This window comes from Mandrillus leucophaeus, unplaced genomic scaffold (genome assembly GCF_000951045.1).
Source record: "Mandrillus leucophaeus isolate KB7577 unplaced genomic scaffold, Mleu.le_1.0 Scaffold435, whole genome shotgun sequence".
NCBI classification, from domain to species: domain Eukaryota; kingdom Metazoa; phylum Chordata; class Mammalia; order Primates; family Cercopithecidae; genus Mandrillus; species Mandrillus leucophaeus.
The window spans coordinates 694,409-708,275 of record NW_012104643.1 but is presented as its reverse complement, the minus strand read 5'-3'; the positions used below and the strand labels follow the sequence as shown (position 1 = coordinate 708,275).

The 13,867-nt window shown below is 65.0% G+C and overlaps 1 protein-coding gene across 1 annotated transcript in view; it reads right to left on the bottom strand.

The window, feature by feature from the left end:
* Positions 1 to 10,209, bottom strand: part of MUC2 (mucin 2, oligomeric mucus/gel-forming) — a 36,618-nt gene extending 26,409 nt beyond the window's left edge. The window contains exons 1-17 of the mRNA XM_011993865.1: positions 10,134 to 10,209; positions 9,186 to 9,456; positions 7,901 to 8,015; positions 7,429 to 7,519; positions 7,239 to 7,348; positions 6,949 to 7,159; positions 6,626 to 6,751; positions 6,035 to 6,152; positions 5,818 to 5,956; positions 5,452 to 5,562; positions 5,295 to 5,364; positions 4,877 to 5,014; positions 4,622 to 4,786; positions 4,054 to 4,148; positions 3,721 to 3,847; positions 3,116 to 3,371; positions 200 to 252 (exon numbers count right to left, since the gene is read on the bottom strand). Coding sequence (XP_011849255.1) covers positions 200 to 252; positions 3,116 to 3,371; positions 3,721 to 3,847; positions 4,054 to 4,148; positions 4,622 to 4,786; positions 4,877 to 5,014; positions 5,295 to 5,364; positions 5,452 to 5,562; positions 5,818 to 5,956; positions 6,035 to 6,152; positions 6,626 to 6,751; positions 6,949 to 7,159; positions 7,239 to 7,348; positions 7,429 to 7,519; positions 7,901 to 8,015; positions 9,186 to 9,456; positions 10,134 to 10,209 — 2,272 coding nt within the window. The remainder of the gene's footprint in view (positions 1 to 199; positions 253 to 3,115; positions 3,372 to 3,720; positions 3,848 to 4,053; positions 4,149 to 4,621; positions 4,787 to 4,876; positions 5,015 to 5,294; positions 5,365 to 5,451; positions 5,563 to 5,817; positions 5,957 to 6,034; positions 6,153 to 6,625; positions 6,752 to 6,948; positions 7,160 to 7,238; positions 7,349 to 7,428; positions 7,520 to 7,900; positions 8,016 to 9,185; positions 9,457 to 10,133) is intronic.
* Positions 10,210 to 13,867: the final 3,658 nt, after the last annotated feature.

The window sequence follows — 13,867 nt, the reverse complement described above, 5'->3', positions numbered from 1 at the left end:
CTGGGGAGAGTGGCCAGGGCAGGCAGGGAGGGATGGCTGGGGAGAGTGGCCAGGGCAGGCAGGGAGGGATGGCTGGGGAGAGTGGCCAGGGCAGGCGGGGAGGGGTGACTGGGGAGAGTGGCCAGGGCAGGCGGGGAGAGGTGGCTGGGGACAGTGGCCAGGGCAGGCGGGGAGGGGTGGCCGGGGCAGTGCCACTTACTCTGGCCAATCAGATGGATCTGCCTACAGTGCAGCCTCCCGTCCCGGCACACACTGTGGAAAAGGCCGGGGATGAGTGGGGACCACGCAAGACGGCCACAGACAGCCCGCAGCTTCCCCGGGACAGATGTGAGCCTGGTGACTGTCAGCGCCCCCCACCCCAGGCACCCCTCAGTCTTGGGTGTCTCAGCTTCCCCAGGTAGAGTCTCCCAGGTCTCCGCTTGGGGCAGGTTCAGAAGGAGCTCCCCCACCCCCACGCCACACCTGACACCCGAGCAGGTACCCACCATCGTTCTTCCTGCCTGACGACCACATCCCCTGCCTCCAGGTAGAGGCCGCGGTAGTAGCAAGAGCACTTGGCCAGGGGCACGCAGCGGCCCTTCTCGTCCAGGAAGGTGTGGTCAGGGCAGCCGCAGCCGTCCACAGGCGCAAAGCCCTCAAGACAGTGGCTGTTGGCCTCAGAGAGGGAGCGGCAGGTCTGCTGGCAGGTGGTCAGGTTGTACAGGAAGACCTGCGAGTTGGGGCAGGAGCCCACATCCTTGTCTGCAGAGGACCATGGGGTGGCGTGAGGGGCGGGAGGAGCCAGACGCCCAGCTCCCATCCCCAGGGCGGCCAGGGGACCAGGGAGTGCACACTCTGGGACCCACTTCCACACTCGGCCGCCACAGCTCCAGGCCGGCCCCAGGTTCCACCCCTGCTATGTGACCGCCCCTTGCTGTAGGAGGAGCTGGTTTCCCGCTACCACTGGCCGATGAAGCTGGAGCCTGGTCCGTGGCTGCAGGGGGACGACTCCTCTCCCTGGACCACCCATGCTCAGGGCCCCCAGCCCCGTCCCAGGAGCTCAAAGCCTGGACCCCATCCCCAGGAGGCAGCCGACAGGGACGGCACTCACTGCAGACACGGTCCCGCCAGCCCCACAGCATGACCCCCTTGGCAGCACAGGCGCGCGCGTAGGAGGACAGGGCGGCGCACAGGCAGTCCTCGTTGTTCTGGCAGTTGCACGTGTCATATTTGCACCTCTGGGCGACAGAACAAGGTGGGCGGGCAGTGAGGCAGTGAGGCCGAGCATGGCCCGGCGCTCACAGACGCAAGCTCACACACACACACAGCAACCAGTGGGCCCGGCCGGGTGCCCTGAGTCCACCTCACAGGTGGCATGGGGGCCTGGGAGTGCCCTGAGTCCACCTCGATGGCACGGGGGCCTGGGGGTGTGGGTCCCACCCACCTTGTAATACTCAGCGGGGTCCACGACCGAGTGGCACCTGCCAAAGGGGGTCTCTGTCTTCTTCAGGAGGGAGCACCAGTGCTCGGCGTAGTTGGCTGGGGAGTGGGGGATCAGAACTTCAGCGGGGCCTGGGACCCCCATGAGATCCCCTGGGCCCTGCTGCCCGGCTGCCTTGGCCCCAGATATGGTTCCTTCTGTGCACCCATGCCCAGGCCCCTTCCTCCCCCTGAGTCAAATTTCCAGGCAGCTCCAGGCTGGATAGAGACCCGGGCAGGGCACCCACCACCTCCCGTCTCTCACCCCCAAGGGCCCAGCATCCCGGATGTGATGGGGCAGGTAGGGACCAGCCCAGGCCCTCTTCCGGGTCACCTGGCAGGCTGCCACCATGGCCGCCATAAACTAGCCACAGCAGGAAGCAGCTGGTGCTGGGCTGCCCCTGGAGGAGAGCCACCTAACTTCTGCCCCTCACCACCCACGTGTCCTGCTGGGAGCCCCATCTGCCCTTCCAGGCCATGGGCCGGGTTCCCCAGGCAGGCTGGGTGGGGGCGCCCGTGTTGCCGAGCCTCACCACTCTCGATGTTCAGGGAGCAGGGATCGTCCAGCCAGTCTAGCTTGTCATGGCAGCTTGACTGTGCCTTCCAGGTGTTGGCAAAGCCGGCCCCCGTGGCCTCCACCAGCCCACTGGCCGTCTTGAAGTCATCACCTTCCAGGCCGTTGAAGTTCCCACAGAGGCCTGAGGGGCCAGGACAGGGTTGGGAAGGGTCTGGGGCTAGCAGGCCCCCCTGTGGGCCTTTGTTGGGGCAATCCCGGTGGGGCCACTTACCCTGCACCTGCCCCTGGGAGGCCTGGTCCAGCGTCAGGAAGAGTTGCATGACTGGGGCCAGCTGCACCTGCAGCCGGAGGCCGCTGGCCGTGCTCACGATGATGTGGTAGGAAGACGGGCGGAAGACGGAGAAGCTCGCTGCAGGCAGAGGGGCACGATGAGGGACACGGTAAGGGGCACAGCGAGGGGCGGGGCTCCCAGGGCCTGCCTGGCCCAGGTGAGCAGTAGGAGGATGTCACCCTCCCACCGCCCCCTCCAGCAGAGGACCCAGGAGAGAGCCTGCCGGGTGCTGCAGGGACCCTCCTCCCATGGAACCTTTCCACCCAGCCTCCCGGGTCTGAGACGGCTGGCCTGTCGGAATCACTGCAGGCCCAGCGGAGCTTGAAGGGCCTGGGCCCCTCCCTGGGGCACAACTCACCGGTCACGTGGGGCAGGTTCACCTGCAGCTCGTTGAGCAGCACGCTGCCATCAGACTTGAAGACGACCACCTGCGGGAAAGGCCGAGGTTGCTCAGGGCTGAGAAGGGCCCCCGTTGGGGGACTTGGGCTCCAGAAGGAGGGGGCAGCACCACTCACATTCTTCTTCTTGTCAGCCAGCAGCACCACCGTCTTCAGGCAGGTCTGCTTGCTGTCTCTTATACACATCTAGATGTGTATAAGAGACAGCCACGCAAGACGGCCACAGACAGCCCGCAGCTTCCCCGGGACAGATGTGAGCCTGGTGACTGTCAGCGCCCCCCACCCCAGGCACCCCTCAGTCTTGGGTGTCTCAGCTTCCCCAGGTAGAGTCTCCCAGGTCTCCGCTTGGGGCAGGTTCAGAAGGAGCTCCCCCACCCCCACGCCACACCTGACACCCGAGCAGGTACCCACCATCGTTCTTCCTGCCTGACGACCACATCCCCTGCCTCCAGGTAGAGGCCGCGGTAGTAGCAAGAGCACTTGGCCAGGGGCACGCAGCGGCCCTTCTCGTCCAGGAAGGTGTGGTCAGGGCAGCCGCAGCCGTCCACAGGCGCAAAGCCCTCAAGACAGTGGCTGTTGGCCTCAGAGAGGGAGCGGCAGGTCTGCTGGCAGGTGGTCAGGTTGTACAGGAAGACCTGCGAGTTGGGGCAGGAGCCCACATCCTTGTCTGCAGAGGACCATGGGGTGGCGTGAGGGGCGGGAGGAGCCAGACGCCCAGCTCCCATCCCCAGGGCGGCCAGGGGACCAGGGAGTGCACACTCTGGGACCCACTTCCACACTCGGCCGCCACAGCTCCAGGCCGGCCCCAGGTTCCACCCCTGCTATGTGACCGCCCCTTGCTGTAGGAGGAGCTGGTTTCCCGCTACCACTGGCCGATGAAGCTGGAGCCTGGTCCGTGGCTGCAGGGGGACGACTCCTCTCCCTGGACCACCCATGCTCAGGGCCCCCAGCCCCGTCCCAGGAGCTCAAAGCCTGGACCCCATCCCCAGGAGGCAGCCGACAGGGACGGCACTCACTGCAGACACGGTCCCGCCAGCCCCACAGCATGACCCCCTTGGCAGCACAGGCGCGCGCGTAGGAGGACAGGGCGGCGCACAGGCAGTCCTCGTTGTTCTGGCAGTTGCACGTGTCATATTTGCACCTCTGGGCGACAGAACAAGGTGGGCGGGCAGTGAGGCAGTGAGGCCGAGCATGGCCCGGCGCTCACAGACGCAAGCTCACACACACACACAGCAACCAGTGGGCCCGGCCGGGTGCCCTGAGTCCACCTCACAGGTGGCATGGGGGCCTGGGAGTGCCCTGAGTCCACCTCGATGGCACGGGGGCCTGGGGGTGTGGGTCCCACCCACCTTGTAATACTCAGCGGGGTCCACGACCGAGTGGCACCTGCCAAAGGGGGTCTCTGTCTTCTTCAGGAGGGAGCACCAGTGCTCGGCGTAGTTGGCTGGGGAGTGGGGGATCAGAACTTCAGCGGGGCCTGGGACCCCCATGAGATCCCCTGGGCCCTGCTGCCCGGCTGCCTTGGCCCCAGATATGGTTCCTTCTGTGCACCCATGCCCAGGCCCCTTCCTCCCCCTGAGTCAAATTTCCAGGCAGCTCCAGGCTGGATAGAGACCCGGGCAGGGCACCCACCACCTCCCGTCTCTCACCCCCAAGGGCCCAGCATCCCGGATGTGATGGGGCAGGTAGGGACCAGCCCAGGCCCTCTTCCGGGTCACCTGGCAGGCTGCCACCATGGCCGCCATAAACTAGCCACAGCAGGAAGCAGCTGGTGCTGGGCTGCCCCTGGAGGAGAGCCACCTAACTTCTGCCCCTCACCACCCACGTGTCCTGCTGGGAGCCCCATCTGCCCTTCCAGGCCATGGGCCGGGTTCCCCAGGCAGGCTGGGTGGGGGCGCCCGTGTTGCCGAGCCTCACCACTCTCGATGTTCAGGGAGCAGGGATCGTCCAGCCAGTCTAGCTTGTCATGGCAGCTTGACTGTGCCTTCCAGGTGTTGGCAAAGCCGGCCCCCGTGGCCTCCACCAGCCCACTGGCCGTCTTGAAGTCATCACCTTCCAGGCCGTTGAAGTTCCCACAGAGGCCTGAGGGGCCAGGACAGGGTTGGGAAGGGTCTGGGGCTAGCAGGCCCCCCTGTGGGCCTTTGTTGGGGCAATCCCGGTGGGGCCACTTACCCTGCACCTGCCCCTGGGAGGCCTGGTCCAGCGTCAGGAAGAGTTGCATGACTGGGGCCAGCTGCACCTGCAGCCGGAGGCCGCTGGCCGTGCTCACGATGATGTGGTAGGAAGACGGGCGGAAGACGGAGAAGCTCGCTGCAGGCAGAGGGGCACGATGAGGGACACGGTAAGGGGCACAGCGAGGGGCGGGGCTCCCAGGGCCTGCCTGGCCCAGGTGAGCAGTAGGAGGATGTCACCCTCCCACCGCCCCCTCCAGCAGAGGACCCAGGAGAGAGCCTGCCGGGTGCTGCAGGGACCCTCCTCCCATGGAACCTTTCCACCCAGCCTCCCGGGTCTGAGACGGCTGGCCTGTCGGAATCACTGCAGGCCCAGCGGAGCTTGAAGGGCCTGGGCCCCTCCCTGGGGCACAACTCACCGGTCACGTGGGGCAGGTTCACCTGCAGCTCGTTGAGCAGCACGCTGCCATCAGACTTGAAGACGACCACCTGCGGGAAAGGCCGAGGTTGCTCAGGGCTGAGAAGGGCCCCCGTTGGGGGACTTGGGCTCCAGAAGGAGGGGGCAGCACCACTCACATTCTTCTTCTTGTCAGCCAGCAGCACCACCGTCTTCAGGCAGGTCTGCTTGTCCGTGGAGCCACAGGGGGCCAGCTCGCCCAGGAGAGCGTAGGAATCGTTGTGGTCACCCTGTGATGGGGCAAGAGGCAGAGCAGCAGTTGAGGGCCGGGATGGGCAGCACCCTGCACCCTAGGACCCGGCAGTGGCTTAGAAAGGAAGGCCCGCTTCTTATCCTCCAGCCAGAGAGCAGCACAGTCACCTATCCCAGGACAGCCCACGGGCACCCTCTGCTTCAGGGACAGCCAGCCCACCCACCCCTGGACGGCCAAGGGCCTGGATGCCAGCCCCAGCTCTGCCCCATACCCCTGACCCTGGGCAGCCTACCTTGGCCAGGACGTAGTAGCAGTCCCCATGGAAGGTGTACGTCTTCCCATCGAAGGTGGTGATGTGGGAGCCGCCTTCCAGGGCGCAGGTGCCAGGGCAGGGCAGGTCTTTGCACACCCAGCGGCCAGCGTTACAGACACTGTTGGGCAGCGGGGCACAGGGTCAGGGCTCAGCTGCCCCAGCCTCTGCTGCACTCAGCCCTGGCCCCAGGACTCACCACTGCTCGCAGCCATTGGTGATCTCCTGGCCCGGTGTGTACAGGTGTCCGTGCAGCCTGCAGTGGCACTGGCTCACGGGAATGCAGCCGCTGCCCCCGATGTCGTCATACACGGTGCCTGGGACAACCAGGGAGGCGACGTCACCCTGCCAGCCAGGCCTCCCACCCGAAGCCACCACTGGTCCCCTGCGCCGACGCCTGTGGTCCCCACCTGGTCCTTGGGTTAGGGTCTGGCCATGGGGGCCCAGCCTCCAGGCCACCTTCCTGCCCCTGACAATCGAGCTCCTCCCGAAGGCCTCCAGGCTCCGGGTCAGGGCCAGGCAGGGGGAGGTCTATCCCCAGGGTGATGACCAGGAAGGTAGCCCCCTTCTCAGCCTCCCTGAAGCCACCCTTTGGGAAGGGCCTCACACCGAGGCCCCTTCTCCCCGGACCTGCCCCTGGTATCGGGTGGAGGGAGAAGCACTTCTGTGCTGCCACTGCCCCCACCACCTAGCGGAGCCGTCCCCTCGGCGCAGGCGAGAACCCGAGGCCAGAGCTGCAGGCCTCTCGTCCAGCGGGCAGTGCCAGGGCAGGGCCCTCCTCCACACATACCTTCCGGGCAGAAACAGCCGTCCATGCGGTGCTCCTCGCACAGGCTGCTCACCTCCAGGTGTGAGCAGGTGTCCATGCAGGGCGAGCCACTCTCCAGGTACACCAGGTTCCCAGGGCAGGTCTTGGCTGGAACCACAGAGGCCACACGGTGAGGGTGAGGCTGGGGCACAGCAGCCGCTCCACGCCGAAGTGCACCGAGAAGGGCTCTCAGCCCGCAGTGAGCGTCCCCCTGGCCCCCGGTGCCCGGCGCGGACACAACTCCCAACCGGGCTTGGGGAAAGCACCAGCGTGGGGTCCCCTGCCTGCCGGGTGCTGGGGCTTACGGCAGAACGTGGCAGTCCTCCAGTTCCCGGGCCGGCCGCCGGCGTGGGAGCACTGGCGGGAGAACTCGGCCACAGTGCTGCAGATGCAGGTGTCACCGCCCGGGCACCGGCAGCGGTCCTGCTGGCAGGCGCGCAGATACGGCTCCAGCGGCACCAGGTCCTGGCAGTCCGCGAAGGCCTCGGCGGTCAGCAGCCTCTCACACTCGGCGCGCTGGGGACAGACGCAGGGTGGGCATGCTGCTCAGAGGCCAGCTCCGCCAGGACCAACACCCCAGAATGAGGGGACTCACGTGCTCGGAGCAGGATGCGAGGGCCACCGTCTCCTCGGGGTCCTCGCACACCACATCGGGCTCATTGATCTTCTGCATGTTCCCGAACTCCAGGGGACTGAAGAACACACCTGGGGACGCACGGTCCTTCAGCTGGGGCACCTGGGGGCCCGTAGCCCACCCTGCCCCCACCAAGCCCTCCGGGCCTCACCGTCAGAGAGGAATTCTGAATAGCTCTGTAGGCCGTTGTAGTCCCCGCAGAGGCCACAGGTGTGGTTCCGGAACTTACTGTCCAGCTCCAGCTGTTGGGGGAGGGAGCAGGTGAGCTGACCTCTCGCCCCGCCCACAGCCTCCAGGGCAGCCGCCCGGAACCCCAAGACTCGAGGCTTGTTTGAGCCACAGAAAGGTGGGGCAGGAAGGCTGGGGTCAGCAGCCAGGGAGCGGCCTGGCAGGGCAGGTCCCTGAGAAGCTGGGTGTGTTTGGGGGGAGGGTGAGGCCTGGGGGGTCAGGGCCAGGCCGGCTTCTGCTGCTGCCCCCCAAGTCCAGCACTGATGCCCCGTGCTGCCAAGGCCCTGCCCCACCCCTGCCCTCTCGGTGAGGGGTCCGAGCACTGCCCTCCCTGCCCTCCCTTGGGGTCCACCCAGAGGCCTGACCAGCCCCAGGAGCCCGGGAACCCTGAGCACCATGAGGGCGTCCTCCCGGTTCCACAGGAGGGTGAGGCCGGCGCGGGAGTAGACTTTGGTGTAGGCGTCGCTCTTCTCGATGAGCAGCCCGGGGCTGTAGTGTGGGGTGCTGACCCTGGCGGGGGCACGTCGGGGTCACTCTTGGGTCCACCACCCAGGCACCCGCGCCCCAGCTTGTCCTCCCGGTACCCCGCCACCCAAAGGGCACCTGGGGTGGTGGAGGTGGCTCTGCCAGGCCCAGCTCCTGCCCTGGGGTCACCAACTTGGCCAGCCTCTGGGGTGGAGGGACGTGGGCGGTGGCCAAAAAGCACCTATCCGTCTCCGCTGGCCAGGCTTCCCCAGCAGAGCCACCTCCTGCCTGCACGCCCTTCTCTCCATTCCCTCCTCGGGGCACGGTCCTGGGCAGGGTCCCCTCTCAGAGGCCCTGAGGGCACCAGGTTGGGAGAAGAGGGAGGGCCAGGCTGCCCAGCCTCCTTCCAGGCCCCCTGCTTGGTGGAACATCACCCCATGGGGCCCCAAACCCCCACCAGACTGCCCCTGAGGCTATCAGGGGCCCTACACCACCTCCTGCCAATGCCCCTTGCTGGGCCAGATAGAGGCACTCACCCCAGCCTCTGTGCCTCGGTCCCCAAGGGCCTCTACCCACCCACCCGTGCCCACCCCTGAGGGCCTCTACCCATCCACCCGTGCCCACCCCTGAGGGCCTCTACCCATCCACCCGTGCCCACCCCTGAGGGCCTCTACCCACCCGCCTGCCCGTGCCTGTGCTGGAGCCCCTTGCAGGAAACGGGATCCCCAGGCAAAAGAGGGGCAGGTCCTGCAGGTGGGGAACCCGCTAGACAGGAATGCACTTACAGGGCCTCATTGTTCTGGAGACAATAGGGGAACAATAGCTGGGAGTGGAGAAGGGGCTCCCACAGCCCCCCTGCACCAACTTCTGTAACTCTAGCCTGGGGTGGGCGCACACGGCCAATCCAGGCACAGGACCAGAAACAGGCAGCCTCCAGGGGTGCCAAGGCTGTCCCGAGCCTGGTGGGCTCCGAGGGGAGGGGCCATCAGGGACACAGGCAAAGGGGTAACTGAAACCCCTTGGCTATGGGAGGAATGGTGGGGGCTCATCAGTGTTTGTTGAATGAATTAGTGACCTGAACCCAAACCTCAAGGCTGTTCTCCTGAGCTGTGTGCCAGGGCAGGAGGGGTCTCCTAGGGCTACAAGGAAGACCCCTTTGGGAACCGTCAGCCCCCTTTGCTAGGATGTGGAAGGGGTGCCACCGACCACACTCACATGGCCCCGTTCAGCACAGCCAGATGGCGGGTGAGGTAGATGGTGTCATCCTTGATGGTCAACAGGATGGACTCGACCCCGGCGGGGTCCTCAGCCTGGTCCGGGCCCCGCTTTAGGTGCACGGCAAATTCCTTGTAGGAGCCTCGGCAATCGGAGGCGAAGTTGTAGTCGCAGAGGCCGGGGAAGCGGAAGATGTCCCCGTCAAAGGTCTTGTAGTGGAAGTCGCCCCAGGTGCTGCAGACATTGTGGCCATGGTTTCGGGTTCTGCCCTCTGAGGGAACAGCAGTGAATGAGGGGTGAGTGGCCCCGGTGGGGGAAGGCTGCCCAGGCTATCCTCAAGAGGAGGGCCCTGCGGAAGCGCCTGGAAGCAGCTTCCAGCCCAGTGCAGGGCCCCTGGCCGGGAAAGCTTCCTATCCGCGGGCCCTCTGCTGGTCTTTGGTCACCCCACCACAGTGGTCTCAGGGCTTCTACTCCTGGCCTGGTAAGGAGTGTGGCTGGGTGCCCAGCGGGGTGTAGGAGAGGAGGTTCTGGGCACCCCGCTCCCCAGCAAGGGCTGTGCTACCCCAACTCTTCAATGGTCTCTGCCACCTGAGAATGGGGCTTTCTGGTGGGGTCCTGGCCGCCTCTTCCTCCCCTATGGACAGTGACGCAGTTCAGTGGGGCCTGGGCTGCTGTTTCCACCTGGTGCTGGCCCCAAGACCCACACTGTCATCGGGCAGTCAACCCCAGAGGAATGGCAGGGGAACCCCATCCTTCCAGCCCCTTAAAAGTCAGCAGGGCCGGGGACTGCAGGGGACCAACCCAGGCCAGGAGCCTCAGCGGAGCCACCCATGCTGCTAGGATGCACACGGGGACCACCTTCTCCTCCCAGATGCCACTCGCCTGCCCGCCTGGCCCTGCCCCCAGGACACTCTGCCAGGCCCCAGGCCCCTGTGTCTGCTCTCTCACCTGTCTGGAGCTCCAAGCCCCCTGCCACAGACAGGGCCAGGCAGACAGCCGCCAGAGGGGCTAGCGGCAGCCCCATGGTGGCTGGCAGGGCAGTGTGGGTTGCGCCCGGGGGCAGGGGTCTGGTCCTTATATGTCCTGGCACAGGGGCAGGAAGGCAGGGGAGGGTCAAGGAGTGGGTGTGGCATTTGCTAGATGATCAAGAAGACAGCTGCAGGGGCCCGAGCCCCAGTGGGGAAATATTGATTCAGGTTATCAGAGGTCATCTCTTTATGGCTCCCTGGGTAAACACAGCCTTCTTCAGGATGAGGCAGCCCTGTGGCCTGAGTGCCAGCACACACCCAGGGAACACGTCCAGCTACTAGCGGGACAGGGTGGCCGGGGGAGTGGCGTCCTGGCAGAAGCATGTCCAGTCAGGCTCCGTAGCCCCCCACGGGCCCCCAGGCCCCCGCTGAGCAGGTCCCCAGGCCTGATCAGGCTCATGTTACCCTGGGAGGACCAACCCGTTTCCGGGGCCCAAGCTCTGGAGCAGTTTCCAGGCCTGACTCCAGAAAGGGGCCTCCCCGAAGTCAGAGAGGATGTGGGATCCTTCGGGGTGCAGGGAGGCCACTGACTTGCATGGGACTCTTGGCCAGGCTCACGGAGCAGTGTCAGAGGCCCCAGCCCCCAACCAGCCTCTAAGCCCATCCTTTTCTCAGGCTGGGAAATTCCTTCTCTGGAATTACATGTGATTAGAACTCGGGGAGCACCTGCCCAGCCAGGGGACGTGTTACAGAATGAGGCACACAGGGAGCTGGCTGGTGGCCGGAAGTGGCCGTCTGCCCCTTCTCCCGGGGACCACATGAGGACCTCGGGCCTGAGAGCTGAGGAGGTGATAGCCTGCCCAGGCTCCCCCGAACCACCTCTCACTCAGGGTGAGGGTCCTGCCCCTGAGGCTGGGCCTCTGATGAGCCTCGGTCTCGCCCACCAAGCCCAGCAGTTGTCTGGAAAAGCCTGGAGAACCAGAACTCATACCGACCCCAAGCCACGAGACCACTGGGCCCACCACTGCTTGCCCCAGCCCGGGAGGGCACAGGCGGGCTCCCTTGTGTCGCCAGTGGGTAAACTGAGGTCTGGGGGCCCTCCCCTCTCTCTACAATTTTCTCCTTCTGAAAATAGAGATGGGCCCTGAGTTGAGTTCCCAGCTTTGGCCCAAGGGGATGGGGACATGCCAGCAGCATGATGGCAGTGGGGAGGGGACTCACCCTGACAGTTTGGAGACTCGGGGACCAAGGCACCAAGCTTCTTTCCCTGGTTGACCTGTTGCCCGGACCTGGAGCCTGGGATGAAACCCCTCCTGCCCTCCTGTGGTGCCTGCCAGCACCAGGCCCCAGGGTCTGCACTCCCTGCTAGGACCTGGGCACGTGGAGGAAGCTGAGTGTGTGGCCCGGGCCAGGAGGACCAGGGATTAGGAAACCGGACCCAGCTGGGCCAGGCCAGAGGGGACCATTGTTCACTTCCCGGTGTAGGCCTCCACCCACTGGCACGGAGCCCTGGGGAAACCCAAGGACAGCCCCAACTGCAGACCCCCGACCCTGACATGCTCCAGGGGGGCTTCAGGGCAGAGATTTTCCAGGCCAGGCTCCCCCTGCCCTGGGGGGATTGCAGGAATCCTAGCCGAGCACAAGCTGCCCAGCACAGCCCTTCCGGCCCTGAAGCCTGAGGTGGTTCCCCTGGATCTGACCCTGTGTCCCCTCTGGGCAGGCAGTGGTGGTGCCCAGGCTCGGGGGTCTGACCCTAACACCCGTCTTGGCCCGTGACAAGGTCCCAGGGAGGAGCCCTGTCTGAGCTCACAGGCAGCCCTGCAAGGGGCAGGGTGCAGAGAGCTGAACCCCATTCCTACTGGTGAAAGGGAGCTGTTCTGGGGAAGACGGTGAGGGCTCCATCAGGCCGGGGTGACTGTGGAGTCACCGGCACCCCCAAAGCGAGAGTGTCCCCGACCTCTTTGCCTCCAAGTCTCAGCCGGTCCCCACTGCCAGATTCGCAGCATCTACCGGGGTTGTGGAGGTGATAGGGACCGGGCAGGTCAGCAGCTCTGCAGTCACTCTCTTCCCATGTCCTGTATGGGTCCAAATGTTGCCCCCATTGCTGGTTACTGAAATGTCGGCCTCCAGCAAGTGCAGAGTGGGAGAATGGGCAGCCGTACTGCCCTGGGACCCCATCGCCACCCTGTGGCTTTCCCATGGGGTTCGAGGGGCCCCAGTGGAGGGAGAGAGTAGGGGCTTTGACCACTCCAAGGAAAATGCTTGTCGATTCTGCTTTCTGTGACAAGGACGTGACGGCAGTGGTGGGAATGACCACCCACCAAACGGAGGGCCAGACACGGTCCAGCCAGGAGCCGACAGCCCCAGCCCCGTGTCAGCTCCCAGCCTCAGGCTCCGGCTGGGACTCAGAGCCAGAGGCCGCATGGAGTACAGCCTCCCACACAGACAGCATCCTGGTCCCCAAAGCCTCTCCCCAGTCTGCCCACGCCCGCTGTGTTTACCCTGACAAGACACTGTTGCCAAGGGCTGCACGGAATTTGCAGTAGTGACTGTAGGGAGGAGGCAGCACAGACGTCACACGGCACCTGAAGTGACAGCCCTCCTGCTATGTGTCCACAAACCTGAGTCACCAGGAAGCCCAGTGAGGGGTAGCCATGCAGGGGTCAGAGCCACTGGAGGAAGAGGGAGAAGGGGCCACCGGAGGAAGAGGGAGAAGGGAAAGGAGGAGGAGGAAGGGGAAGAGGAAGAGGAGGCTGGGGAGGGAGGCGAGAAGAGAGAACCCTATGCTGCTGGGGGAGCCGAAGACAGCAGGTGCGTCCCCTGCACCTGTCCCAGTCCCTCAAACGGTGGCTGTGTGAGTCGGCCTGTCTGGCTGTGGCTCCAGTCTTTGGTATGGCACTGGGCTGGATGCTGCTGTGAAGGGATATCTCAAATGTGACCCTGACGAGGCAGGGGGACCTGACACAATCAGTGCAGGGCCTTGAAAGACAGGGCAGACTCAGACCCCCAAGCACGGCCACTTTCTGGGCCTCCAAAGGTTCTGAGACACCTGGAGGTGTGCATGTCACCTCCCAAGGACTGCAGGGGTGAAAGGCGGGATATAGGTGCCACTTCTGTGTGAGGGGTGGAGGGTGAGCAAGTGAGCATACAGAGGCGTTTGTTCTCAGGTGAGGGATCGAGAGAGGCCTCAACCAGGCCAGGCCTCCGATGGGCAGGCAGGCACTGGGCAGGCTCCATTGAGGAAAGGGCAGCCCAGGGCCAGGGCAATCAGGTGGATAGCTGTGCTTCAGGAGTTCAGACACCTTGGGGCACTTGCCCCTCAAGACTTGGTCCAGGTGTCACATCCTCATACTGAACACTGTCCTCACCACCCTGACCACACTGTGTGACCCTTTCTGGCTGTCCTCCTCCGATTGCCTCAAGGGCAGCAGCCCATGTGGGTTGCCCATGGTCACCCTCACAGCAGATGTACTCAATAACTTTTTGGGCGGGTGGGTGGGTGGGTGGATGGATGGATGGTTGGGAGGCAGGAAGGGGGAATGAATGGGTCAGTAGGTAGATGGATGGGATGGATGGATGGATCAATAAATGAGTGGGTAAATGAGTGGATGGATGGATGAATGGGTGGTTGGCTGGGTGAATGAGTGGATGAATGGAGGGGGGAGGGAGGGAGAGAAGGAGGGATGGTTAGATGGATAGATGAATGGGTGGGTG